The sequence below is a fragment of the Pteropus medius genome, unplaced genomic scaffold, assembly GCF_902729225.1.
Source record: "Pteropus medius unplaced genomic scaffold, Ma_sr-lr_union100, whole genome shotgun sequence".
Classification (NCBI taxonomy): domain Eukaryota; kingdom Metazoa; phylum Chordata; class Mammalia; order Chiroptera; family Pteropodidae; genus Pteropus; species Pteropus medius.
The window spans coordinates 13417658-13445556 of record NW_024354503.1 but is presented as its reverse complement, the minus strand read 5'-3'; the positions used below and the strand labels follow the sequence as shown (position 1 = coordinate 13445556).

The following is a 27899-nucleotide window of genomic DNA, read 5'->3' as shown; positions in this document are numbered from 1 at the left end:
ATGAGGAAGAAACATTTAAGCTGAGATCTAAATAACAAGGGATTAGCTGTGCAAAGATCATTCCAGGCAGTGGGGAAAGCTGGCATAAGGGCCCTTAGGCGGGAGGAGGAATGCCCCGTGGCCGAGTGTGTAGGAGATGAGATGAAACCAGAGAGACAGCCTGCTCCAGGTCATGCAGGGCCTCTACTGGTCAGAATTAGAAGTTTGGATTTGCTGGTATGAGCAGTGATAAGCCACTGCGGATTTTAAGCAGGGTCACAATATGAATGGATTTCTATTTTCAAACGGTCGCTCCGGCTGTTGGGTGAAGAATTGCATAAGAGGATGAGGGAGGAAGAAAGAGTGTGGCTGGGCAGCTGTGGCAGTCACCTTGGTGAGAGGAGGGGGTCTTGTGCTTGCCCGGAAGTGGTGGACATGTAGAGACTCTGGATTAGAGAGGATATTTTGCCTATATCATCAAAATGTTTGAGTAATGCTTTCCCCCAATTATTAGTTTACTTTAAAAGGAATAATATTACATCTTTTAAAATTTATTTAATGTTTAGACATTGTTTGTACACCCCACAATGAAGTGGTAATTCAGGAATTGCTTGATTTATCGGGTGAATACTAAACCACCGATCTGGGAAATTCTGGCTAGAAATTTATTTTGAGAGCTGAAATGTTTGGTTTGGTTGTTTTCATTGACACATTAATCTAATTATTTCCAGTAGCTCCCCTTGCTTGGCACTGTGCAAACCCAGATTTCGGTGCAGTGAAGTGCAACGATGAGATTAATGTGGGGGACTGATCAGCATTATATGTTCCTCTCATCCTCTTAAAATGTAGGTAGTATGTTTTTATATCTTTCATAGTCTTTATATACACCAATTTGTTTTACTGCTTTTAAGACAGAAAGAAATGAAAATCACCAGACTGGTGTGACTAAGCTGGCTCTGCAGGTGCTCATTAGATGATCATGCCAGGAAGTGTGTGGCAACAACCTTGAAGTGAGAAGACTCCTCTTGGGTGGGGGACTAGTGCGTAGTTACATCAAGCTTGCAAGCTAACATCTTGCATTTGAGAACAGGAAAGCCAGGTGAGACACCAGCACTTATCTTCTCTGTGAATGGAGTCAATACCCAGGACAGCTTCTTCCCAGAAGACGGACAAATTGGGGGCATATCTTAAATTGGAAAGAATTTGAGTTGATAAGGGATGAGGAACTTGTTCTAAGCAGACTCTCATTAGCACAAACTAAGGTTAAAGGAGGAAGTTTTAAATAGCTGAGACTCTTAGCATAACTGTTGTAGTCAGCTATCACTCCCCTCACAGATCCTTTAACCATGCCTTAAAAAGAGTCTTTCCTCCAAAAGCTTCCTCTTTTTCTGGCATCCCAAGATGCAGAGGTATCTGTACTAAAAAGAGCTAACCATTCGTTTGTTTGTTTTAAATAAGGATCTAGGGAACACATTTCTCAGTGACTCAATCAACCTAGTTTATATCATCGGTTTATTTTGAATTTTGGAAGCTTAAAAGACTTACAGGATAAAATTCAAAAGGTATCAGCATCTCACAGGATGGAAAATCTAGAATAATTCCAAGGGCTCTGAAAACTGTAGATTGGAACTCTCGATAATGGGTTGGCTGTTTCTTTGGCTGCAGATCTAGTTTTAACCTTCCTCTTTGGCTTTGCCATTTAGAATAGAACAGTAAAGGGGAATAAAACTCAAAAAATTCAGTGTGAAAAGGATTCACACTAGAGTGAGAAATAACAGATAATAAGACACTGGGGAAAAAATAATCCCCTTTAAAAGGAATAAAATTTAGCGATAGAGTGCTCTACTGGAAAGAGAGATATTTCCTCCCCAGTGGCCAAGAGATCTGAATCCTGACAGTACAGATGTATATAATTAATTTCCCTCCTTTTCAGACGAGGGGGTGGTCTCAATCATACTCATGGTCCTCTCCAATCCTTAGACTTTGGTACTGTTCTTTTTAATGCCAACACTGCAATATGATATTGAAAATCACTGCAAAAGTGGGTAAGGAGTTAGATAACTAGGCCTATATTTAAGGACCGTAGAACTAGAAAACTGGAGATGTGGTCATGTTTCAGCCCATTTGCAGACTTCCCAAGCTAGTATTTGAAGTGTCAGTTTCAGACTTGCAAACCCACAGCTTAATAATGCCAGGAGTCCCTGCAGATGGCTAAGTTGTGTCTCCCTTCTCTTTGCTTAAAAGAGTAAAACCTATTTTACCAAAGTAAACGCCACCCTGCCAACATTTTAATAAAAAGGTAAAACTTTAAACTGAAAATTATAGAACTTCTAGTTAAAAGTTTGAAAAAAAATCTTTTTAAAAGTTTGTAAAAATCAAATAAGCCAATACCATGTTAGGTTATGTAGAAGGCAAATTGGAGTCATTCGCATTGAGGTAAAACTCTTCAGTTACTGAAAATTATGGCAAGGAAGTAAGCTCCAACCAATTCAAGAAACAGGCTAGCATTGAGAGAAATAGAGGAAGAGTAAAGAATGTGTTAGGATTGTGGATTCCCCACAGCATCGCACAGGACGTGAGGAGGCACATGGCCCAGTGCAGTTAGATGCCGAGTTGACTCCAGCAGCTGGCCAAGCTGCTGTCTCAGAGCATGCTGGCCTAAAGGATGGGTTATCCAAGAGAGATGGAGACTCGGGCGGGTGCCACAGACCTGTGAAGAAATACTGAAGACACCACCAGGAAGGAGGAGGCATCCTTAGGGGGAAGCTTGACCTCTTCTACTGCTATAATTTAGGAACTCCAGGAAGTGAGGAAATTGTAAAGACCCAGGATACTCAGGTCATCTGAAATAGTGGCTTTTCTGATGGCGGAAATTACTTAAAGCTTCTAAATAAAGAACACCATGTTAGAACCTAAGACAAATTAGAATCAGAGGAAAATGGGAAAGATTATAGCAACTACGTCCAAAGGTGATAGTAAAAATAAGTGCATAGCAAAATTTGGCATTAATAATGATAATCATATTTAGATAGTGTTTTAAATATACTGAAAATACTTTCACAGACATTATCTTATTTAATTATCATAACAACTCATTGGAGTATAGATATTATTATAGTCCCTATTTTACCTGTAGGAGATTAGGGCTCAGAGACATTCAGAGACTTGTCCTAGGTCACATAGTAAAGGAGAGTAAGGACTCAATCTCGTCTTTTGGCTCCAGATATGCTTTCCCCACTATGATTTGTCACAGAAGTCTCCATCTCAGCACGACTTTGCTACAAAAGCCTGTTGGGTATCGTCTTCAGAGGGAATTTTATCACACTGGTCTTTCTAGACTATACTCTGGGGACATAATACTAGTCATCCCTACTAAGTAGCTAATGCTCATGGTTGATGTAGGTCAGAGTTCCCAAAATAAGGTAAAATTCACTAAATGCCTATCAGAAATAGGAATGGAAATAATCTGTCTCCTAATTTTATAAATCTAAATTTTATTCTAGAGGTTAAAAATAGACACATTAATGAAATCTTAAAACTTCGAAGTGTATATTTTTATATGTAGGGCAAAGGAACTTAAGCGACTTAAATTATGTGCAATAATACAGCCTATCCTGTAAGAGTTGGAAAGGTTGATGTAAAATATTTATTTTAACTTAAGATAGTTCAGATCAGAAGAAAGAAATAGCTCACATCGTTTCTCTCATTGAGTGCGTGTGAGCATAAAGCTAGTTTTAAACTCCTTTACTACAAATGCTGAAAAACTTTCTTAAGGAGCTAAGAGTGTTCCCATTTTCTTTTGCAAACTGTTGATAATTATGTATTTTTTTATTCTGTGAAAAGATACTCTAAATTTTCGAATTGGTATTTTGTATCTAGAGAGCAAACCTGGGTCTACTTTGCAAAGTGGACATAATTTTCAAAAACTGTAATACTGTTTTTTAGTGAATGGGCACCTTCTTTTAGAGGAACAGTATTTCTAGTAGAATTTTCGAAGGTATTTTTGAATTCTCAAGGTTGTATGTATGTAGCAGAATCAGAATTTTAAAGCTGGAATCCCATAGAGATGATCTAGTCAAATTCTGTCATATTACAGATGTGGAATGTACAGGTCAGGGAGGGGAGGGGACTCCGCCATGATCACCCTGCTCATCAGGGGCAGCGCTGTGACCAGAACCCATATCCCCTACCGCTAGTCCAATGGTCTAAAATTGTTTTCTCTTGCTACTTTTCTAGTAGGCTATTGACATGTTGTTGTTATTGCTGTACATGCCATTGTAACTAAAGAAGAAAGAAGCTACCCCCAAATGATCTCCTCGTCCTTTTCTCCTTTCTTCTTTTCACCCTAAAATCAACAACTTATGAAGAGTCTGTAAAGAATTTGTCCTGGATCCATGACAGCATCAACTCTCTTGACCAGTCATCAGCTGTACTGGTCCACATCTGGAGTGAACTCAGTGGACGGGATTGTCAGGCTGAGAAAAATAGGGCTCAGGTTTTGTCTGTGGCAGGCAGAGCACTTGCACTGCTGAGTTCTCTGCACACTCAATCTCTCCTTCCTTTTTTTTTTTTTTTTTTTGTCATCAAAACAAGTAGCTCTTAGACACCTTAATACATAATTAGGTGTGTCTGTTTACACTTGGGAGACAGAGGGCTTCATGTCCCAAAGAAATATGAGGAGTCTGGGAGCAGCCACAAACAGATGTTGAAAATGTCCATTTGTGGCAAGTTTATTACTATAGCACCAGGAATAAACATTGAAGATGAAACTCCTCTGAAGGGGTGGGCAAGTGTAGTGAGAGGGGAATGTTATCATGTAGAGCAGAAAGTGAAAGGAGGTCCTCTTTTTTTTTTCCCAATTTGCTCTAGTATTTGTTTATCTCCTTCAACAAGGAAAATTTCACTATTTGGCTTTGGCTGTTTGAAGGCTTTTGCCAAATGCTTAACAATCTGTAGGGTTTGATTTCTCTCAAAAAAAAAATAATAATAATAAAAATAAAACCACTTTGAGAACAAGGCTCTATGTAACTAAGATGTGTTTGTTTTTGTTTAAATCACTCAGAAAAGAAATCATCTCTTGTCCATTGTTAAAAGAGAGGTTTCAATCAAAGGAAAATTCTACATATTCTAAAATATACAAACAGCTCTTTGAAATTGATGCCAAATCAAACTCAAAACGGGACGTTTTCTTGCAGAAGTTTTGAGTTAATTGCGTGTGCAGGGCTTGAGTGGAAAAACTCTGAGACTGTCAGAGGAACCACTTACTACAACACTGTGCTGGGCTTCAGAAGTTACATAAGGAGCATTGTCTCAGTATAGTATGAAGACTCGTGTACATGGTTTTAGGCTAGATCCTAGCAAGATAGAAAAAGAAATTCTTTTCAAAGTGAGTCAGTTTGTCAGTTAAAGAAAAGATACTGGATTGATAACTGATGTTATTGGATCTAAACCTCCAGTGTGAAACAGCATGGCAGTCATTACTGTTTTAAAAAATTAAATTGAAATATCCCCTATTGTTAAAGAAATACCATTCTTTCACCTATCAAGACTTCTATTAAGATGAAAAATAGCAGATGCTAAGGAGACAAGTCTCATCGGGAAAAGGGGAACAAATTAGGAAACCCAACAGTTTCGTTTCAGCTGAAGCACTAATTGGCTGTGTCCCTAAGACGGTGCATTCTTTCTTTGACCTAGCTTCATTATCAGTTGGCGCCTGTCATGCCTACCTCACAGGCTGTTTGTGAAGGTAAAACTGGATGAATGTAAAAACAGCATAACTTTTTTAAAGTTAAAAAGCAATATATAAATTTGAGACGTTATTTTTTTATCCAATTTTTATTTCTAAGAGTTGGCGTTGATGTGGGACAGGATGGTTTGCTTGGGACCGAAAAAGCCAGATAAAGTTTTTGTTCTTAGGATAAAGCAGCAAACTAGGGAAGAGGTTAGAACAAGAGATGCACCCCAAAACTGGTGATCACAGCAGAGCTGTGGATCTGGAACTGACTCGAGCCCTTTAGGTCCAGGTAAACACAGGTATAGCAGGTCAGGAAAAGCAGTTGACTGCAGACGAACAAGCAGAAACCAGAAGGCACACACAAATTACAGTGAAAGGACAAGAATTAAGGTCAGACCTGGTATCCCCATCCCATTTTCCTCACACACATACTTTTTGTCACTCTGAGAGGAGCCACTATGCATTTAAAGATAAGTAGGATGGAGTTTCCGTTCTCAAGGAATTTATAGGCTAGTAGAAGTGATGAGTGTAGTAGCTTCTCTGCATGTGTGTAAGAGAGATACAAATGAAGAACTAAGTGGAGAGGAAGGAGAGGTTACTATGGGCTAACGCATGAGAAGACTCTAAAGCAGAGGGTGTTTGTGTGTGAGGTAGATTTTAAATTAAAGTCTGCTTAGAATTTCAAGGGACTGAGATAGAGAGGGGTGAGGATACTAACGGCTGAGGGAATAATACAAACCAAGGCATGAAGGAAGGAAAATGGTAGGTAGCACAGAAAATGGAGAAGGGGTTCAGTTTGACTGGACGGTTGAGTTCATGAAGTAGAGTGAGAGATAAGCCTGGAAAGCTAAGTTGGAATAAGATTGTTATTACAGCAGACATTTATTGAGTGCCTAATAAAAGATCTAGAAATGTGCATATACCTGAAAAAAGGATAAAGAGAAGTCAGAACAGGGAGGCAGTCATGAACAAGGATATCCTGAGGAACCAGAAAGCTGGACAAGATGAGAATTCAGGAACCCAGATAAGTCATCTGTGCAGAAGATACAACACACAAACAAAAGTGGATCTTGACTCTAAGGCAGCCTTCTGTCAAAACCAGGAAGCCTCTTATGTTTTCCTCCTGGGACAGGAACCAATCCCAGGGTATAATAATGGGGAGCAGGTAAGTAGATACATCTGACTGCAGAGGGAGAGAGGGCAAAGAGTCTTTTGAGGAGAATTATATTTGAAAACCGTGCCCAAAACATGTCAGGTTTTGAGTGATAGTGCCTTGTAGAACCAACTCTTCTTTCCAACTCTTCCTCTGGATCAGTGCTGGACTCTGTTTAGGGATACTCCGAAACTGGATTGGTGCTAGATTCAGAGCAGCAGATCTATTCCTACTTTAAGAAGCAGAGAATTGAAGCTCCATCTGAAAACACAGTGTGTGCATTCAGAAGCTGGTGGAGCGTGGTCTCTATGGTGATTATTTGCCCCTTTTCTCACTGCAACAGGCTTTTGCAGAAGACTTTGGTTGGGCCTGGAGCTGGGTGTGTAGAATTAATCGGGAATTTCAGGATTCTGATTCTCAACTCATGTCTTTTCTAGCTTAGACCCCCTATCTTTTGACTTTCCTTCTCTCACTCTACTTCAAATAATACCAGTAAGAAGGAATGCCATTTTGAGATAGAGATGTTTGCTATTTGCTGTCTACTTTTGCCAGTTTTCACTTACAAGAGTTTTAAACAATGAGAGAACCTGAAAAATATAAAATATGATTTGCTTAAGATCACTCAGAGCATCAGTTGTAAAGACAGTCTAAGAAATTCCAGGGCCGAGTCAAGCATGGCAGATGAATGGCATGTATCAGCCTCCCCATTACACATCTCAGCCTTGTCCCCATCCTCAAGGCTGTCATTGAAAATTGATCAGAACCCTTTTCATCATTCCCCTATAGGAAGGCATAGCTAGTCTATTAGAATTCACGTGGAAATGACATTGAATCCATCATTATGGAGGAGACTGTGGCAGCTGAGGCCCACAGATCTGAGGCCAGGGCCCGGTCTGCCATTTACTGGTCTGTAATCTTGTGGAAATCACTTTACTTCTTTGAGCCTCAGTTTGTCATTCATAATGTGACGTCAGTGACATTGTCTACCTTACAGGGCTGTGGTGAGGATGTAATGCTATAACGTAAGTGCTTCAATAGAGTAAAGATCCTCAGTTGTTTGGTTAGCCACTCTCTCCTCTTAGTAAAACTCATAACACTGGGATACTGTGAATATTAAATCACTTACAAGGGTCCTATGGTTGGAGCAAAGCAAAGACTGGTCTGTTAAGCAATAGCCAGTCCCGATTTCCAGACCATCATCAAGCAACGTCAAGTCAGAGCATTCCTAAACAATGGGTTTAGGCTTGCTACCAAGCTTGAAAGAAATGCTCCTCAGATTTCTCCACTGAAGTACCCCAAAGGGAAGAGGAAGCTCCTTTATTGCTCCTGCTCTCCCAATATGTTGCCATAACCCCAAACAACCCCAAATTCCTCAAGGTGAGCATTGTAAGTCAGGTTTTATCTTAAAATTCATGTGAATTTTACCCCATTATGGGCCAGTTTTTGTTTTAATATATAAACCATTAACTTACTAATATCAGTTAAATGTCCCTCTTTCAAAGCCTTCCCCCATTTGTCCCTTTCCTGTATTTCATGCCCTCCTATCAGCTAGGCTTTGGTGTCTAATATATAAGGTCTTAGCCAGTTCATAAATTTCTGCTTTTAGTATAGTCTGAGTTACCACTGGCACAGGCCACAGGAAAATACCAGGCTGTCCCCTGCTGCATTCAGCTTTTTTAAAAGATTTACTTAGGAACAGTTTATCATTTAGTTGCAATTTTTGAAATAATCTTAATTGGCCACATATGTTATCAAATAAGAGCTGGTCTTCTGGCCTCTGAGTCCCTCTGCAGCGCCCCCTGCATGTGCATGTGCACTACATGCTGCTGGGATGTCAGAAAATCAGTCCACTCTAGGCAGATACCATCACAGGACAGCCTACCCCTGATTTAAGATAAGATTATTGATACTGAAGCTGTTATTTTTAAGAGGGATAGGCTATTGCTTTTAAACCTCTTTCTTTTTCTTAGTTCCTTCTCTTAATTGTGGCTCCATGTTTTGGTAGCCATGTCATTAGTGGTTTTTAATTTCTCTGAAACTGAAATAAGGTCTGAAAGAGTGGATTTGTCCCTTTTTTCCTCCTTTTTTCCCTTTTTTTTTTTTTTTTCTGGCTAATCGGAGGAACGCAACCACATCTGAAGCCACTTGGCTCATTATGAATTTCATGGAAACTGATTCTCTGAAAGTGTTTCCATATGTGTGTTCCCAATATATCCCATCCTCTCTAAATGGGAGCACAGACTTGTGCATGGGCTGGAAATGGCTTCAGGATGTGACAGAGCAGTCATATGACTGCCACGGCACCGTGGGTGGCCCCTTCTGAAAGACACGGTGTCCTGGGTGCTGGCCTCCTTCCTGCAGCGGATCTGGTTTCAAAGACTATCCACCCTTCCCAGCCTTTAAAAAGTTCTTAATCAAGGCCTAGCAAGAAGACCTCTCTCATTTTTCCTCTGTTTCTCCCCCCTCCCCAACCCTTTGGTTTTCCTTCTCTCTTACTGTCCCTTCCTACGTGCATACACATATACTCACACATCTACTGCCTGCCCCCTTTCCCTTCACAAAGAGGAAATACATTATTCCAACAATATCCTTAAAATTTGGGTGGGTTTAAGGAATGGTTGAAGTTTCTGAAAATTGCCAGGTTGTTGCCTTCTTCCCCCTTTTCCTTCAGCATAGCATACTTTCTTAGCCTTAGGATGAGCTGATCTTTCAAAATTTGTGAGCATGCAGTGAAAAAAGTACAATTTATTAAAACACAGAAAATAAATATTTATACTGGATAGTTGAGGCCCTTTTCCTCTCCTTTGCAAAACTGCGGAGTTTGCTTGTCAGACTTTTCATTATCTTAAAAAATTAATTTCAAATTCTTCTTTTGCTGATTTCTTCTCCACCAGTAGGACCCATTACATTCCCCCCACATAGGGTATACTTTTCCAGTTACTATCTAATGAAATTGAAAGTAAAACCAATTTAGTAATAGATACCTGATCATTTTAGTATGAGGAGACAAATTCAGAGAAAGTAGGAAATTGATGTAAAGTCCCTTAAAACCTCAATGTAGAAAACACAAAATGATATTCTAATGTAGTCTAAAATTGATTTTGGATATGTTTACATAGCATTTGTTCTTCTGTCACATTGCCTGCTTTGAGACTATGGTAGTAATTTATTTGTTAGTTCAGTTTTTTGAAGCACCTGTCTTCTCAGCACCATGCTGTGTACTAGCTAGGGTCTAAAAGAAGGGTATAAGGTTCTTATTCTTAATTTTCTTTCCCTTTAGTTGGAGAGTGAAAATACTTATCTAAAACCAATGATAATTCCTTAAAATGCGTGGAGAGCTAAAATTTACATCATAAATGATGAAGCTATATATGGTAAAGAAAAGACAAGTATTTTTATACCTGGGAAGTCCTTGTGTAGTGGTGAGCTTTAAAAACAGTGCTTACTTACCTTGGTCTGGCAGAGAGAAGAGAGGTGGCTGTGAGTCTGGGGAGTGCATGAACAGAGCTCCAGTGAGAGTCCTGAATATATGTCCTGCCATGAGGGGGAGGGTTCATAATGAAGAGTAGTGGGTCGTGACTTTGGCAAAGAAGAGCAGAGGGCTCTAAATATGCCAGTAGCCTCTTCCTTATTTTTCGCTCCTTTATTGCAGAGTTTCTCAGTCATGCTTTGTGAAAGGTGGCTGACCTGTGCTGGAAGGGAGTGACACCCTCTGGTTTTAAGGCTCTGCCACCTGTGTGGCCTGAAAAGGTAGTATATAAATGGGAGATTTTCCCCTTCCACGTCTGTTTTCATAGAATGCAGATCTAGGGAAAGGCAAGGCAGATCCTCTGCATTTTCCTGTCATCGTGCTCTGTCAGGGCAGCAGAGGTAGAGTGGAACACCTGGACCTGGGATAGAACCACATTTTAATCTCGTGATATCACTCAGATCTGCCATGTTGCCAGGCTTCCATTTCTTCATCTACAAAGGTCATCTGCGATGCTTGATGACTCTTGACACGTTGGCTCTATATACTAGTCTAGAAATTCAGACAGGATGTGAGCTTTATCCTCTGTTACTTCAAGCATGGACTCTGAATAAATAATAGGACCTTTAGTGGTAGCAGTTAACCTGGGATCCTGAGGAAAGTGAGTGTGCTAACTAACCTTCCTACAGGCCATGCATTTCTCCTGTCCTGGCCCTTTTTCTCCTTCATTTCTTCTCTCCATGGCTCCTCCCCAGAGACACTGGGTCTAAGTATACAGGGAACAACACCGGTGGCAAAACAGAGGCATTTGTTCACTAGAGGCAACTGTCATTTGCGTGCCACTCTCTGAAACATGAGGTCAAGCAATATAACGATGCTTGGGAAGAGCTTTGAACATTTTTCAAAGAGAGTTTTAAAAAGTTTTATAGTATGGAATGGTATTTGAATTACGTTTTAGATTTGATGTCAACATTGCTTAATGCTTATTATATCATTTTTAATGTGTCAAAAATGTACCAGTTGTTATACAGAGTTCCTGATCTCTAGACTAATTATTCATTCATTTATCTCTCCATCAATACACCTACATTTAAAAAACAAAATATAAGCTCTTACAATGTAGAAGGCTCTGAGGGATGAGAGAGGAAAATAAATCATGACTTTTACCATCCAAGGCTTACTTTACAGTTGGAAAGAACAGGCTAAGACACAGCTAATAACTTAGTAAAGTAATGACTAAAAACCCAAAAGAGTGATATGGAAAATAAGTGCTATTGGGTCAGGAATGAAATACAAAATTATGTAATGGAGCAGTTGGGGAGGGGGCAACCAAATCATAGAAGGGGAAGAAGATTCTTAGAGGAGAGCTGCTCTGCAGAGAAGTCATGTATTATGTGTTCCAATGGAAAGAATGCCAGGAGGGGGTTAATAAAAAGTACTTGGATTTTATTTGAGATTTGTTGAAGCAATAACTCCTACCATTTAAAAGGCCCCAATGAAGCTTTGAAGTTCACACCTCATTGCCAGAAGTATGGCTTTTCATTATGCACGTTTATGCCCTTGCATTAAAAAAGCAGGACAGAGGACTCTGAACATGCCAGTGTATGTACCCCCTGGACTCAAGGCCCCTTTTTCCTTTTCTCTGCCTGACCTGCCTCCTCAGCTAGGGTGTGTAAATTCCACTGCTAACAGGGGATGGTACATGGGTATGGTATTTCCTAGCTGACAGCCTCAAATGGCAAGGGCCCAGTCTGTTACTCTTTTTTTAACTACTATTTCCTTTCATTCTAGAGGTCTCTTTGCCCATTTTCAGCCAACCATTATTTATTGAGAGCCTACTAGATGAGAAAATGTAAGTTGAAGTACTAGGTAAAGGCCTGGAAATGTCAAGTATTATTGTTGTTAAGCACCGAAGGGGAGACAAACAAGGATTAGACAGATCACTGCCCTCAACAGCTCTCTTTAGTCAGGAGTTAAGCATGACCCAAGATAGCTAGCATTAGAAAGCAGTGAAAGATGCTGAGTGGCGGATTGCAGGCCACAAAAATTAAAGATCAGAGGTTTTCTTTTATTCTCTCTTATCTTGATTTCACATCCAAGAAACCTGGTTGGGTAGAAAGGCTATTTCTTTTTTCCCCATAGACCTTGGGAGGAGAGGCAAGATATTTTTTGCTTTTAACATTAATGTTATTTTTATTTGTGCTTCATGGGCATTTTATTAACGTATTCTTCCCCATGTATATTAGGTTGTGAAAAACTTTTGCTGTTGCTGCTGTTTTCATGAGCAAGGTTTTTGCATCTCTGTTTATGACAACTTCATTCATTTGCAAGCTGTCTAACTGCGGCAAGGGGTGCAGATACCAGTTCTGGAATGAAATGCATCTGTAGGAAACCAGCAGGTCCTAAGGGAATCAAACCCTTGACCTTGGTCTCATTCATATTATGACATGAGCAAATGAATGAATTGCTTACTCTTTAGTAGGTTGGATCAACAAGACCTCAAAGAGTTGTTAATAGTATCCCAAAGACAGTAACTCTCATTGGGGCGACACATAGGCCCTAGAAGAGCCTACTGCAATAATTTTAGGTGAATTTATTTAGACAAATAGACTTTTAAGGCAGGATATTTATATATCTGTGATTGTGTCAACCAAATTGCTTTAGGGTAACTAAGATTGCAAAAAGGTCAGAAGTCAAAGCAGTCCATCTAGTTTGTGGCTCAGCCTCTCTCAAGCTGTGTGATTTTGTAGAGTAAATGGCTCCCTTTCTCTGGATCTCAGTTTCTCTATTTATCAACAGGTTAGACTAGGATTATCTAAACAGCAAATGAAGGGTTTGGATTTTTCCATCAGAGTACCCCAACCAGCAGAGGAAGGTAAATGGGTACCTTAGTTGATCTGGAAGCATAGTCTAAAACTTCACAAGTGCAAAATTTTGTCGAAGTCATATTTTGTTTGTCTAAAAATTCACCCAAGTGTTGCATCTACTCCACATCATATTCATGTTTGCTGTAAAGTGTACCCCTGACTCGAAGTTGAGTGAAACCAGCCCATTGGGAAGATGCACCATGTTTATCTCGGGCTTCAAGTAACTCCTGGTAGTGCTAGCTTTATTTAATCAGTAGTCAGATTTCAGTTGTAGTCAGACGTTTTAAACTGTCTCTGAGGAGCTTTGAAGCTACAAGGCATATCACTGAGGCAGTTACTGAGCTTTGGTTTTACATTTATAAACTTAGATTGGGTTAATAGTACTTTTAGAACTCTTCCAGACTTTGATCTCAACCCTTTTAATGAGTACACAATACATTTTCTCTTTAGTTGATATAATATCGAGATCTGTTTTTTAAATTTGTAGCTGTAATGTGTCTAGCGACACAGGAATGAGTAATTTAGGACACACTGTCAACTTAACCCAAGAAGGCGGTCTAAAAGAAGATCTGAGTTCACATACAAAACAGAGATTAGCAGTATAGGTACAACCCTATTCAGTGAAAGAAAATTTAATTATATCATTTGCTTCTGCAACAATTTTAAATTGACAATTTTAAATTTTAAAATGAGGAAGGGGTCTCCTCATTATGGATTATTATATAAGTGATCTCATGTGATACCGTAGCAAATTGTTAACATTCATTCTTTATATAACACTTCTTGATAACACAAAATGACTAAGCAAATTCCAGAAAATTCTGTTTTTTTGTAAGTTATAAAAATTACGTTGAAATAATCCCTTGAAAGTTTACATTAGCTCTCTCTGCCCTGAAGGAGTTACTCCTCAAGACATTATAGTCTCAAATGGCTAGAAATGATTGGTCAAAGTTCTGTAAAACTAGCGGAAATTTGTTGCGTTGTTTTCTATAAATCACAACCAGCACTCATTAATTGAAAAATGAATGTCAGTTTGCATTAGCTGGCATCTATAAACCAAAAAGGTACAGTGATCCTGGCATGTTATGGATAATAAAAATAGCAAAATATATCAGGTAAAATAGAAAAAGTGGGTGGGAGTGGAGGGATAAGTTCAAAACCATATTGTAGTTTATTGGCAGAGCCACACATAAAGGGCTTTAATGAGGCTTCTGCATCAAAATAAGGGAAACCACATGGAATTTTAATTAGGACTACAGTATATTTTAAGTACAAATACCCACAAGAAGCGTTTTTTACATTGACAAGCCTATCTGTGTGATCTTGGTGCCTCTGTGGAGGGGCAAACATTGATGTCTTAAGTGTGACTTCTTCCTTTATGAAATTGCTCACATTATTCTGGTTTCTTTCACATGATCTGAGCATTGAACTTAATGTGTACAGAAGTGGCCTGCCTATAACTATTACCTCTGCCAACTCAAGTTCGCCTTAGCTCTGCAATGAAAAGGCTGGCCGAGGAACATCTGTGACCTCCATATTGTGCCTGTATCATGTAAGGTGATACATAAGCCTGGGGTGAGAGAGATGTTAAATCTCACCTGCTCCCATTTTCAAGTCTGTCATAATCACTACTTCTACATTTTTAAACTTGAGCTTGTCAGAATTTCGTATTTGGGAGGGGTTAGGTAGAGGCCAGTTGAGGATGGAAGAATTTATAAAAAGCAGAGTAACTGCCCAGACTATGTTAGTTTTGGTTTGTCATCTTGAAAGTGTTTGTTTCTGGTATTAGAAGCTGCCTACTAGCTTTTTACCCTCTGCTTATGGGCTTGTGGATTCCAGGGGAAAGTACTAATGAGGGGTGGGAACTTTTCTGCCTCCCCTTCCCCTAAGGCTGTTGCTTCTCCTTCTGTCTTGGAATTCATGGTGATAGAACGTTAGAGCTGGAAGGGAACTTAGAGCTCATCCCCCTCATTTTACAGATGATGACACTGCCACCTCTGACTTCTGCCTCTGGCCTTCCACTCTCAGTAAGAAGAGCCAGGCAGGTGAGACTTTTAACAATTGCTGGGCTGGGCTGGGTGGGGCTGTCTGATTGCTACTGTCAGATTTGTGAGAAAAACTTTTGTTAACTATATATTACTTTTAAATAGTCACTTTTTGTTACAAATGCACATCGTGGCACTTACCCCTAGCATTTTATGAAGCTTAAAAGACAGTGTGCATTTTAATAAAAATTAACAACTCTCAAACAGCACCTTTAAAGAAAAGTATTAGGATTATTCCTTTAATAAATATCGTAGCATCCAAGAACTAATGCTAAAAAAAATGGGGCTGAAGAAGTACCTACTCACCAAGGCCTTCAAGAATTACTAAGCGCTTTCCCTTATAGATAAGCTTATAGGAAAAGCAAATATATGCGATCTGAAGAATTGGAAGATTTTAGATATGATCAAAATCTTAAGAACACTGGTATTATATAAAAGGGCTCGTCAAAATTCTGTCAGTTTTAGAATATCATAACCCAATCTTTGAAAACTGATTTCCACACGAAGTGGTTTGTAACTTTGGTTTCTTAAGTTAAGCACCAAAAATATCTATTAAGGAAACATACTGTTAGCTTTAGAAGCTAAAGGACTTAACATTTTAGGGGAAAACCATCTTTGCCTCCAGGTTACCGGTTCAAATCGGCCTGCAGCTAATTCTCTAGGATGTGGCACAGGGGCCTGGTAAGTGGGTGGGGAAGTGCCTTCCTCACATCTGCCCTACACAGCGAGCCTTTCACAAAAGCTGTTGTAGGCACCTGGCCTAAATCAGGTCCTGTGTCTTCTGTCAAGGCTTGAAATGCAGTGATTTCCGGGCACAAAGCCTGCCCCAACCCCCTACACTTTTAAAGTCTCCTTATTTGGTTTATGATCTTTGGGAGAACTTTTAAGGGCTAGGATCTCCCTATATGCCCCCAGATAAGTAATATAGTTCCAGAATACATTGAAATCAGGTTTGATTTCAATCTTTTTTTTTTTTTGAAATCTGTTACAAAGAGGAAGACCGAAACAAGATTTTAAATTATTTGAAGAGTTGAAAAGAAGCAATAGGAACCTGTTAGGGTATATTTTTGAAGTTCCTTCATTGATGAAAGGGGGCCCTGCCAAGAGTACCAGTAACAAAACTGATCATCTTGGAATTTCTTTGCATTGGGTTGAGAAAAAGAAGCTTGTCTGACTTAGTAAAAATGTCACTTTCAATATCTGATATGCAACGAGAAACAAAAAGAGAAAAAACATTAATGAAGAGTCAGTCTTAAAGTCTGGTGAGTGAATCTATATGATCAGAGTGTTGGGTTGGTTTACACATATGACCTAGCACACATTGGGTTTTTAAAGCCCTTTGGGATTCTCTGGGGATGAAGAACTTAAAGATAAATGCTGCTAAGACTGTAAAGTGGAAAGAAAAAAAAGACTATGTAGTGACCGGTACATTTGAAGATCTGTTTGTGGCTTGCTGTTCCTTTTTGGGAAGCTAAAGTTTTCTTTTTTCTTGTAAAAATTCTATCATTATTTTAATTGATATTTACAGATTTTTTCCCCCATCTTCTGTTATAATTTTTAGGTGCTTCAGAACTGGGCCCTTTTTCAGACCCCAGGCAGTTCCCCAGCATTTCATCCCTCACTGAGAGCCGCTTCTCCAACCCACGAATGCACTATCCAGCCACCTTTACTTACACCCCGCCAGTCACCTCAGGCATGTCCCTCGGTATGTCCGCCACCACTCACTACCACACCTACCTGCCACCACCCTACCCCGGCTCTTCCCAAAGCCAGAGCGGACCCTTCCAGACCAGCAGCACTCCATATCTCTACTATGGCACTTCATCAGGATCTTATCAGTTCCCCATGGTGCCGGGGGGAGACCGGTCTCCTTCCAGAATGCTTCCGCCATGCACCACCACCTCGAATGGCAGCACGCTATTAAATCCAAATTTGCCTAACCAGAATGATGGTGTTGACGCTGATGGAAGCCACAGCAGTTCCCCAACTGTTTTGAATTCTAGTGGCAGAATGGATGAATCTGTTTGGCGACCATATTGAAATTCCTCAGCGGTGGCCCAGCGGTATCTGGGAGCCACAACCCAAATGTATCAATATATACATATATAGAGAGAGTGCATATATATGTATATCAATTAGCTATCTACAAAGTGCCTACTTTTTAGAAGATTTTTCATTCACTCAGTCATGAGTTTGCAACCATAGAGGGTTGATAATTGAGAAGCAAAAGGCCCAAGAGAGATGATCCTAATCAGGTTTCAGATGGTTTTCTATTTTTCTTTAAATAGAAAAAAAATGTACTTTCACAAACAAAGGGAAAAGATATTTTTGTTGCTGTTGTTGTTTGGCTTATTATAAATCACGTTTCATATGCCAATTCAGAGAGGTGGACTCCAGGTTCAGGAGGAAGAAGAGCAAAGCCGCTTCCTCTCTGTGCTTTGAAACCACACATCCTCACGGTTGCAGCTGTGTATGGACCAGTGCACTTTGCAGACCAGCTTACAAAGCCAGTCGAGGTGCACGTAAAGGGAAAAGAGGTAGAATGGAAGCTTCCATTACAGTATCACTGTTCCAAACTTTGCTTTCAGACTTGCTGCAAGTACTCATTTGAACTGTTTGGTTCAGTTTTTTTTCTCCCTACTTTAAGAAAGTGACTTCAAAAGTACTGATCAGGATAGGTTATTTTATTTTACTTTTTAATGCTTTTTCCTCCCTTTTCCCATTTAACTAAAAAGAAATACCATCCCAAACCCCTCTTCTCCTTTTATGCAAAACTGAAAATGGCAATATCTTATTATAGCCATAATGGTATAGATAGTGTTTGTGTTTGGCTGTGTGTTATTTGTTTCTTTTTTTTTTAAATTATGAATATGTGTAAAATCTGAGGTAACTTGCTAAGTGAATGGTCATATAACTTTAAAGATATATTTATAATTATTTAATGACATTTGGACCCTTGAAACATTTCTTAGTGTATTGATATGTTGACTTCGGTCTCTAAAAGTGCTCTTTATTAAATAACAAATTTCTTCAGTGGGCTAGAGCCATACCTGGAATATTGCTAAGCAATCAGTTCATCCAGGCACAATGTGATTTTTAAAAATACTTCCATCTCCAAATATTTTAGACGTAGCTTGTTTTTGTATGAAGGAAATGTTATGCTTAGTTCTTTCAGATCTTTGACTGCCTCTAACACAGCTTTGCCTTTTAAAGCAATAATTAGGGATTAAAAAAATAACTCTTAGCTCTTTATCACTTATGTTGCCCTTTATCAGCATAAAATGCTGGAATTATGTGATTTCCTCATTTCTTTCAAATAACAATGACTTGTCTTATTAAAAAGACAAGGGAATCTTTGAACTGCGGAAAAATGTTCTGTGGTTTCACAGTTAAAGCAGAACCCTAAATCGCCAGGCTTCATAGTGAAGATGTAGCGAGCTGAAAGCCACACGTGTGGCCAAAGGATCAATCACGATACACATAGCACAGGAAAGCAAAATTGCACCAGAGATTCTTAACCAACCTGCCTTACCAAACAGTAGGCCAGGGGAACCCGAATTTGCCGTACCCAAGGCCCTGCTGGCAGCTCTCCACAGATTTTGCATTTAAAGGAGCAGAATTAAGTCATTGTCTTATGGGAGCAGAGTCATCTGAAATAGCAGGCAAGTTCCAGCAGATAGCTGATCTGGGAGAACATACAGCCTGTGACATCCCATATACAACCTTAGACAGTCATATTTCTCACGGTGGAGGAAAAGGAAAGGCAAAGCTATGTGGAGTTTGGTGTCTGCTACCGTGTATGAATTTGAGCTAAAGCCCTCCTATAGGATGCACTTTGACCACTCCTGGTGGCCACATGGCAAATTCTCAAGTGTGAAGTTTTAATCTAAACCAGGATTATTTCGTGACACCACCAGGCAAATCCCTGCCCTCCTCCTCCACAGGTCAAGGGCCCTTCGTTTGAATTCTGTGCCCCATATCCCCAAGAAGAACTTTGTAGAGATTTGCCTCCATCCCCCACAAGCCCCTTGCTCTCTTTAGTCATTCTCATGCCCACCTTTCTAGGCCACCAAGCATTGCAGGACAGCTTGTGGGGCAGTTGGACCTGTGCTTCTTGCCTGGGAGTCCCTGTTAGAATTCATCCTGACTCTTAATAAAAATTGAGGGGAAACTAAACCAAAACAAAACACTTTGCCTTCTAAAGGTTGTATACCAAGTATGCTTAGATAAATAAGCCACTTTTCTATTACTTAAGATGGAAGTAGTAATTGATACTATTTATTGTGTGTGTGGTAGCTTGAAGCACGCCACTGTCCATTTATTTGTAAGTGTAAAACGTGTGTTTGTTTCAGCAGCACTTAAAAAAGCCAGTGTCTGGTTACACATTTCACTTTTAATTAATTGACATAAAAATGTTACCGCCAGTGCCAGCTGTACCCTATTTAATAAAAAGGTACTATATTTGTACATTATTTTGTAATGTTAAAAGGGCTTTTTTAAGTTTACAGTACACATACTAAGTGACTTTAGGGATGTTTTTGTGTTGAAATGTTATAGTGGCTGCAGGCAGCAACCCAGAAACACTTAAAAATTTTTTCTTGGGAAAAATTCAAGCACTTCTTCCTTTCACCCTCATTCCAACCACTCCACTGGGGTAATTCACATTTTTTTTTTTTTAAGATCAAATTCTGCCCTTTTTTGGCCTGGGAGTTAAATTATTCTTTTATCTATTTTTTTTTTTTTTAACAGAACCCTTAATTTGCACTGGGTCATGTGTATGATTTGTGATTTCAAGACCAAAGCAAAGCCTTACTTCTATGGAACCACATACTAGCCAACATTCTATTTCCTTCAGGTTAAAAAGAGCTCAGCTCTTTATGTAGCATAAATGTTGCTGAAGTTTACAGCATGACCAACGTAGCCGCTTTCTTTAATGTTTCAGTTGACTCACAAATTGTAACCTGTGTCAGAGTTCCAGAACAGGTACCACAGCTTTGGTTGTAGATCAGTGGAACGATATCTAGCCTGGAACTGAGAGACTCAGCAGATTAGCTATTGTTTGCTCTTTAGACTATCTTACTCTGCCAGGACCTTTTGAAAATGAGCAGAAAAATCCACCCCGTGAGGGACCATCCGTTGCAAATTCAGAGGGGAGGAGATGTGTGTGCTGGCTTAAAGAGTTCCTTCCATTCCCGGGAAAGGGGCTGGCTCAGAGTCTAGGTTAATACATGGAAACACAATGCATTAGCCAAATCAATAATTATATCTATGATGTCCGAAAGAATAACAAATAAAATAAATAAAAGATGACTCTTCCAAACCTTGAATTTGTTGTTTTTTTAAAAAATAATGCATTTAAAAAATATTTTCTATGTGAGAATTTTTTAGATGTTTGTTTACTTCATGTTTACAAATAACTGTTTGCTTTTTACTGCAGTACTTTGAAATATATCAGCCAAAACCATAACTTACAGTAATTTCTTAGGTATTCTGGATAAAAATTCCATTTTTTTGGATATGCTTTACCATTCTTAGATTTCTGTGGAACAAAAATATTTGTAGCATTTTGTGTAAATACAAGCTTTTCATTTTTATTTTTTCCAATCGCTGTTGCCCAAGATTTGCTTTCCATGCACATATTGTACAAATTCTGCTTTGTGCCACAGGTCATGATTGTGGATGAGTTTACTCTTGACTTCAAAGGGACTATTTGTATTGTATGTTGCAACTGTAAATTGAATTATTTGGCATTTTTCTCATGATTGTAATATTAATTTGAAGTTTGAATTTAATTTTCAATAAAATGGCTTTTTTGGTTTTGTCATGTGTGTACATTGGGTCTTTTCTCATCCGCGGTTTCTTCTCTAATCTGACACCTACTCCTGCCTACCCCTGGGCACTTACTAGTCACAGGACTTGCTAGGTCTGAATGAGAGCAGGGATCCTATATTACTGGTGCGAGGAAAAAAATCTTGATAAGCACTGGGTTCTTATTTTGTCCTATTCCTGGAGAAGGGTGGGCGAAGAATCTGGCAGTAAACTGTCTTCGTTATCTGCCTGTGTCTGGAGGAAGGAGTGCTCACCCCATCTGTGGGTAAAGCCCCTTATGGGGGACCAAACCTTGGGACCAGTCAGGGCGTAAAGACAGCAGCCTCGATGGTTCCGTGACTCTAATCTCTGGGCACATGAACAGAGGCCAGCAAATGAACCTCTGGCTATAGTCAGAAGACTCCAGGCAGCCCAGCCACAGCGGGGAGTCATTGTTCCTTCCCACATCTCTTTAGGGTGCTTAAACAGAAAGTAAGCCAAAGCCCGAGGATGAGTAAAAACGGAGTTTGGCCCGGAGAGCTCCAGCCTCAGAAGAATTCTACTAAGCCGGCATAACTATAGTTTGCAGATTTTTTTTCTGGGCCATTGTTTGTTTTCGGTAAGTCCCTCCCCTGTGATGAGGTTGAGGGCCTGAGTAGAGTGGTGGCTTTCTTTATGTCCTGTGCTGTCCGTACGCCTCGGCTAACCACAGTTCTAAAAGAGGGACCAGGAAACCATGATGCAGAGAAGCTCAGTGACTGGCCAATGGCCCATATCGCCCTAGAGTCAGAGGCTTCCTTTAAGAAGATCTGCTCATTCTCAGCCCTTTGGCACTGAGTTTTCTGAGAAATCATGGAAACAGCTATTTTCTGAGACTAGGAGACATCCTAAAAGCACTTGGGTGAATCTAGGCTAGGACATTTGTTTGCAACTCTTTGGAGATGTCTATTTATTTGTCTCTTTAAATCAAACATCTGTGTGACTTTAAAAGGTATCGCATGGGAGGTGGAGGTGGGCACAGTGGTGTTCTTTTCCTCCCCAGGTTTGTCAGCAGCATGGTTTCAGGCCAATCACTTTACTCTTCCGAGTCTGAGTTCCTTGGTTTATGGAAAGGCACTGAGCTAGACCTTGGCACTACTGACGTTTCAGGCTGGATAATTTTTTGGTGTGTGTGTAGCGAGTGCTATCCTGTGCATCGTAGGATGTTTAGCAGCATTCCTGGCTTCTACCCACTAGATGCCAATAGCACCACCCCAGTCCTGACAATGAAAAATGTTTCCAGACATTGCCAAATGTCCCCTGGGAGGAAAAATTCCCCCCACCCCCCACCCCCAATTATTGAGACTCACAGGGCTAGAGGGTCTCTAAATTCTTAAGGTGGGCTTTATTGACAGATCTGGTGCGCAGAAACTTTGCTCATTAAAACATTATAGGCAGGCAGAGGACTGAATGATGGATGTACATCAACCTTTTTCATCCCTTCATCTGATGGCACCCTGAGGTTTGGATGTGTTGTGAAGGAGGCTCCTGGCTTTCCCATCTGTACTTGGTCCCTCCTTCCCACATCACAGCTGTGTAGCCAGTAAACAGTACAGCTGTGGGCTTTGTTAGGCCTGGGCTCCTTGTCCATATTTATCATGGCTGCTTCTGTTTCTTACTAGAAACGACAGACAGAAGAAGAAAGCAATTTCTTAGTGTTTTTGACCTCTTGTGCCCCCTGCCCCCCAAATATTTAATCATCAGACATTTCTTTGAGAGTGGGTGTTTCCTGTTAACTCAGTCCCAGCCGAGACGGGCCCAATAAACACCTCAGCTCTCTGTCGCAGAGTTTATTTGGCTGGGAAATGGGTATTGCCATGTAAACAGGAAGCCCCCTGAAGTTATTATCTACAGATGCGGTTGAAGAGCCACATGTTTATATTTATGGGATTTGAAAACAGTGAACAGGCAAAAGAGGAGGTGGGGAAGCCCTCATTCACAGTCAGTGAGTGAGAGGGGCCTACAGAACTTCATGAGTTTATTTTTTCATTCCCTCTGGAAACGGGTGGTTAACAATAATGACACAGCCGTGAGCCAGCATAGAAATAGAGGTACTAGTGTCTGATTTAAGCAAACAACCCTACCTAGATTATCAGGTAAACAGTAGGCAATCCAGGCAACTGACCTCTCTGTTCCCATCATTCAAAAAATCATTTTAGAGACCAGTTTTAGGAAATGATGGTTTGGGGGGTGCTTCTAAAAAGGTAGGAGGCTTATATGATAAGACTGTCCCCTAAGTTTTTCTGGGGACAACACAACTGACTGCCACGGTTTTAGAGAGCACATGAGATCCCAGGCAAACTCATGCACCTAAGGGGCCAGGAAAAGGGTGCCTTCAGTGAGAGCTGCCCAGGTGTTGGTGCAGAGGATGTAGTGAGACAGCTGGCCTGCACACTAGGACTAGGTACACCTGACTATTCCAATTTGTTTTCTACCCACCTCTGCTCTTCTTTCATTGGCTCCCTCCTTGGGCCTGAAGAAGGTGCTTAAGAGAGGCCAGGTAGGAACCAAGACATGGATAGCTGCTGCCTTCTGTTTAAATTATGATCTCTGAGCAAGGACAAAGGAATCGCTCCTTCTTACAACTATTCCTGTGCACTCTTTGTGACTTCCCACAAGTTTCTCAGCAGTAGCTATTCAGTCAGAAGGGCTTGGAAGTGAAGTTTTAAAATAAGTTATGAGTCAAAATTTAGCAATGAAAAGGATCCACTTCAATGTAATATATCTTAAGAGGTGTGTGCGTGCACGCGCCTAAAGGGACGGAGGAGGGTGAAGGGATGGAGAGAGGTGCTTGAGTAGTCATTCAGGGAAAAATGAAGCCCACTGTGTACACGCACACATGCTTCTTGACACACATTTACTTGGCTCAGGTGTTCGTTATTCTTACAAATTCTGCAGAAACACCACCTTCGTCTTGCAGGTGGTGAAGAAGCAATTACTCTTCTTCAAATAAGTTATCTAGAGAGGACAAGGGACACTGATGCTCCCTGACATGTCAGGAGCATAGTGAAGCTGATATTTAAGAAGGGGTTATTATGAATTTTTGTAAAGCTTTATTCAAAAGCTTTTTGTGACTCAGCTGGCCCTGCTGTTCAGACATGCTCAGCAGTTGGAAGGCAGAAGGATCAAGTTTCTGGGAACTCACTTAACTTTTACTAAAACTTATTTTAATTTTTTTTCTTATTATCTTGTTTCAATAAAGTCTGGACACTTAGTGGGGTTTTCTGGAAAGCCTGCTCTATGTTTCAGCATTGCAAATGTAGCTCAATTCTTGATTGCTATCTTTTCATCCCAGATCATTCTGTCTCATTCCATAGCCAACAGAAAGGGAAGAATTCCACCCCTCCGCCCCACACACACACTTGTCATTATAAAGAAATCGAGACCATATAGAAAAATGCTAAAAACCAACCAACCAACCAACCAAACAAACAAACAAAAAACGTGGGAGGCGGGGAGAGAAAGTTCTTCCACACAAGCCCCTCAAGAAGTAGTCTTGTCTCTGCAACATGAAATGAGAAAGCAAAACGGCAGCCAAGTTTCACGTGACCCTGTACTCCTTAGGCTTTAGGACATTTCTCCCGGAGAACCAAAAGTACTTGAGTTAGTTGGACTGTAGAAAATGGAAAGAAAATATAGTAGGCTTAGGGGAATTGGGAGATACAGGACATAGTGGCAGAGCTTTAGGAGTTTTTTATTTATTTTTTTTTATTTTTTTGAGAGATGGGGGTACCAGCAACTCCCAAAACACAACTGGATGATGGATTGATGTAACCATGCAAATTTATTTTCTTAAAACGGCAAAAAGGAAACAACAAAACCACGTGACACGCATAATGGTGTGGGAATTAATACAATGATCTCAATCTCCTTTGACATCCTTTCCTTTTTAAATTAGGTCATTTATTTTTTTTATAACTCCATCCATCTCTGACTGTGCAGCGAATCCGACCAGTTTCACTTTCTGTTTCTCTGCGAGTTTCTCTTTATTCTTCTGCCTCCAAATGAGAGGAGCCTTCTGAGGCATCGCAACATATTCCAATAGTGCCTTAGCCAGATTCTGTCTTCCTCAGCGGTCGCTTAATATTTATTTTGAAAATCACAGTGACTTTCCTCTTTTTTAGATGTGTGTTTAAAATGTTGTTTTTGTGTGTGGATTTGGGGGCACAGAAAAATTCTGGGTCCTTATCGAGATCTTCTTATTAGTGGTTTCATAGATGAGAAATGCGGAGGATATAATTCTCCGCTATGACTTCTGGAACACATACTGTGAATTCGGGTTGTGTAGGGAAAGACTCAGGGACCAACTTTCATTCCTCGTGGGCTTGAGAAGGAGAGAAAGATGCAAGAAAGAAGCAAGTGTGAAACTCTAGCAAGGAGTTAAGTGGTTAATAGGAACTCAGATTTTTTATTGGCTAATAAAACTTCTCAGCGTTTTCACATTGTACGGTTCCTTCAGGCTCCCAGCCCAATACTTAAAAAAAGAAAAAGCCGAAAACAACAACAAAAAGCTGGAGCCTAATACCGATGCAGTCCCAGTCTTGTTTACTTTTTCATTTCCGCAGTTGTAAAATGTAAAAAAATCAAAAATTCCTCTGGTAGTTCGACTTTATCACACTGCAGGAGCGGGTCAGTTTTGGAACAACTGCAGCGATTCCAGTCTCCCAGTGAAAGGAAAAAGTACCCTCTGTCTCTGTTTCAGAAAAAGGAGACCACAATGCAAATGATGGATGCGTCAGGAAATTTTAAAATGAAAGCCTTGCGGGGAGGAGGGAGAGCAGATATTGAACCAAAACACATCTCTGGAATTCTGAATGCAAATGATCTCTGTCCTTTTATTGCCAGTGGTGCTGTTCTCCCAACAGAGCAGGATGTTCTTGTTTTTAATAATAGCCAGACCAGATGCTAAATTCTCCTCGGCAACATGCTGTATAAGTGAGAAGGCAAACAGCTGATTCCTGTTAAGATGAACACCAGGAGAATAAGCCAGAAAGTATGAGAATTCTCTGGAGATTTTTGCTTTGTAAACCCCTGTTTGGCAGAAAGATCACAGAATCCGAACTGAAAACACAGTGTGTCCTCCTGCACCCGTTCCCCATCCGAGCTGCTTGCTGGGGGCCTGTGAGCCTCCTGCCTTCTCCATCCAGCCATTTTCTAAGTTATCCAGAGGGCTGGCTTACAGGTTCCCCAAGGGGGAAAGTCGGAAGCCCCGAACCCTTTGGCTCTCAATGACTGTAGAAAAATACTCATCAATAGAAGGAATTTTTTTACTTACTCCTTGCCATAGAAAATAGTGAAATCTTGAACACGAGCCAGTAATTTCAAAATGGCATCTTTGTTCCATCTTTTTCACTCCCTTCTTCCCCCTGTCAGAGTCCATCAAATCTCTCAGTTGTTATTTTGTTTTAGAATATACCACACATGCAAGTTCCCGCTTTCCTCCTTTCTAGGGAGCTGCCAGAGCCACTGTGGGGCTCTGTGGGGCCAGGCTGACCAAAGCAAATAGCGACCAGTGGTGCAGGCTCATGCCACCTCGGAACCTCAGAATGCTCCGGAAGTCACATCCCAGAGGAAGGGGCACCTGTGGGAGGGATCCATACAGCTCTCTGACATTCTCTCCCTGGGGGCTTTGCTCCTTAAGGGCTGCAGGAGAATGAGTGAGAGAGAAGGGAGGGATGTCAGGAGCTCGTGGAGAGGCTCATACCAGTAATCAGTTTCCAAATGTCCCCTTCCGTATCTTTCATCTTCACGTCCTCCTTCTGAGCTCTGACACTTCCTTTCTCAATTGCCATTCCCTCCTCTGCAATGCATGGAGGGCATGCTAGCTATCTTTTTCTCACTATTTTCTTCCTCCATTGATGTCCTTGAAGTTCACTTGACCCTGATCTCACTAGTATGAACATCTTGGGGAAAAAGGAATGGGAACCAAAGATGATTTTCTTCCTTCCCTCCCTTAAGATAGCACCGAAGGCCATTGTTTTAATTTCCTTTTGGGGAAAAGTCACATTTGGTACTGGTATTATGATCAAATAATAATAAAAAATACTTAATAAAATATTTAACTTTTATTGCACACTTGACTCTGGCACTTTGCTTAATATTTCACATGCCTATCTCAATCTTTCCAACAACCTAAGAAGAAATTAGTACTATTTTTATCCCCATTTGACTGATGAGGAAATTGAGGTTCAGACTTGCTCAGGGTTACAGGCTATTAAGACTTAAGCCTAGATCTGCCTGATTCCAAAGACTATGTTCCTAAGCCGATATGTTAGACACAATCTCCTTTATCATCTGTGTAATAGAGGTTATGAGAAGTAAATGCGGTAATGAGACATGACCATGACTAGTAAGTGTCCAGCACATAACAGATATAAAATAGGTGGTACTAATTATTACTACTCATAATAAGTAAGACGATTATTTTTAAAAGGCATAAATAAAATTTTCAATTTGAGTCACAGTAGAGCTGGAGCTTCAAGTAGAATGGTTTTTCAAAAAATCCTATTTTCACACTTTTAAAAGTGTTGCTCTTCGAAAGTAACATTTTCCTATACATTTTATAAGCTATTTTTTTTCTACTGAACACCAAGGCTAAGTTTGACAATTGGCTAACCACGGGCTCCTTCCCTAAAGGAACTCGGTGACATCACATCACATAAACCATAAATATAAAACACATTGACACATCCAGAACAGAAATGTTGACCCTACACCAACCTCAATCCCCAATCTGCATCTCTTCCAAGGTTTTCTATTTAGGCGTATTAAGTTTCATGTCAATGTTGCTACTGGAAAAGGTGGT

At 40.3% G+C, this 27899-nt stretch overlaps 1 protein-coding gene across 6 annotated transcripts in view; it reads left to right on the top strand.

Moving 5' to 3' along the window:
- The window catches only part of RUNX2 (RUNX family transcription factor 2), a 234126-nt gene that overhangs the window by 100755 nt on the left and 105472 nt on the right, over window positions 1-27899 (top strand). Inside the window, exons 6-7 of one of the 6 annotated variants that reach the window (XM_039854240.1) lie at window positions 15182-15247; window positions 16809-19991. The exons of 4 other annotated variants lie outside the window; for them this stretch is intronic. In XM_039854240.1, the coding sequence (XP_039710174.1) occupies window positions 15182-15247; window positions 16809-17287 (545 nt within the window). In that variant the 3' untranslated portion in view covers window positions 17288-19991. Of the gene's footprint in view, window positions 1-15181; window positions 15248-16808; window positions 19992-27899 lie in introns of those variants that run through there. One more of the 6 variants, XM_039854241.1, reaches the window with a different exon arrangement.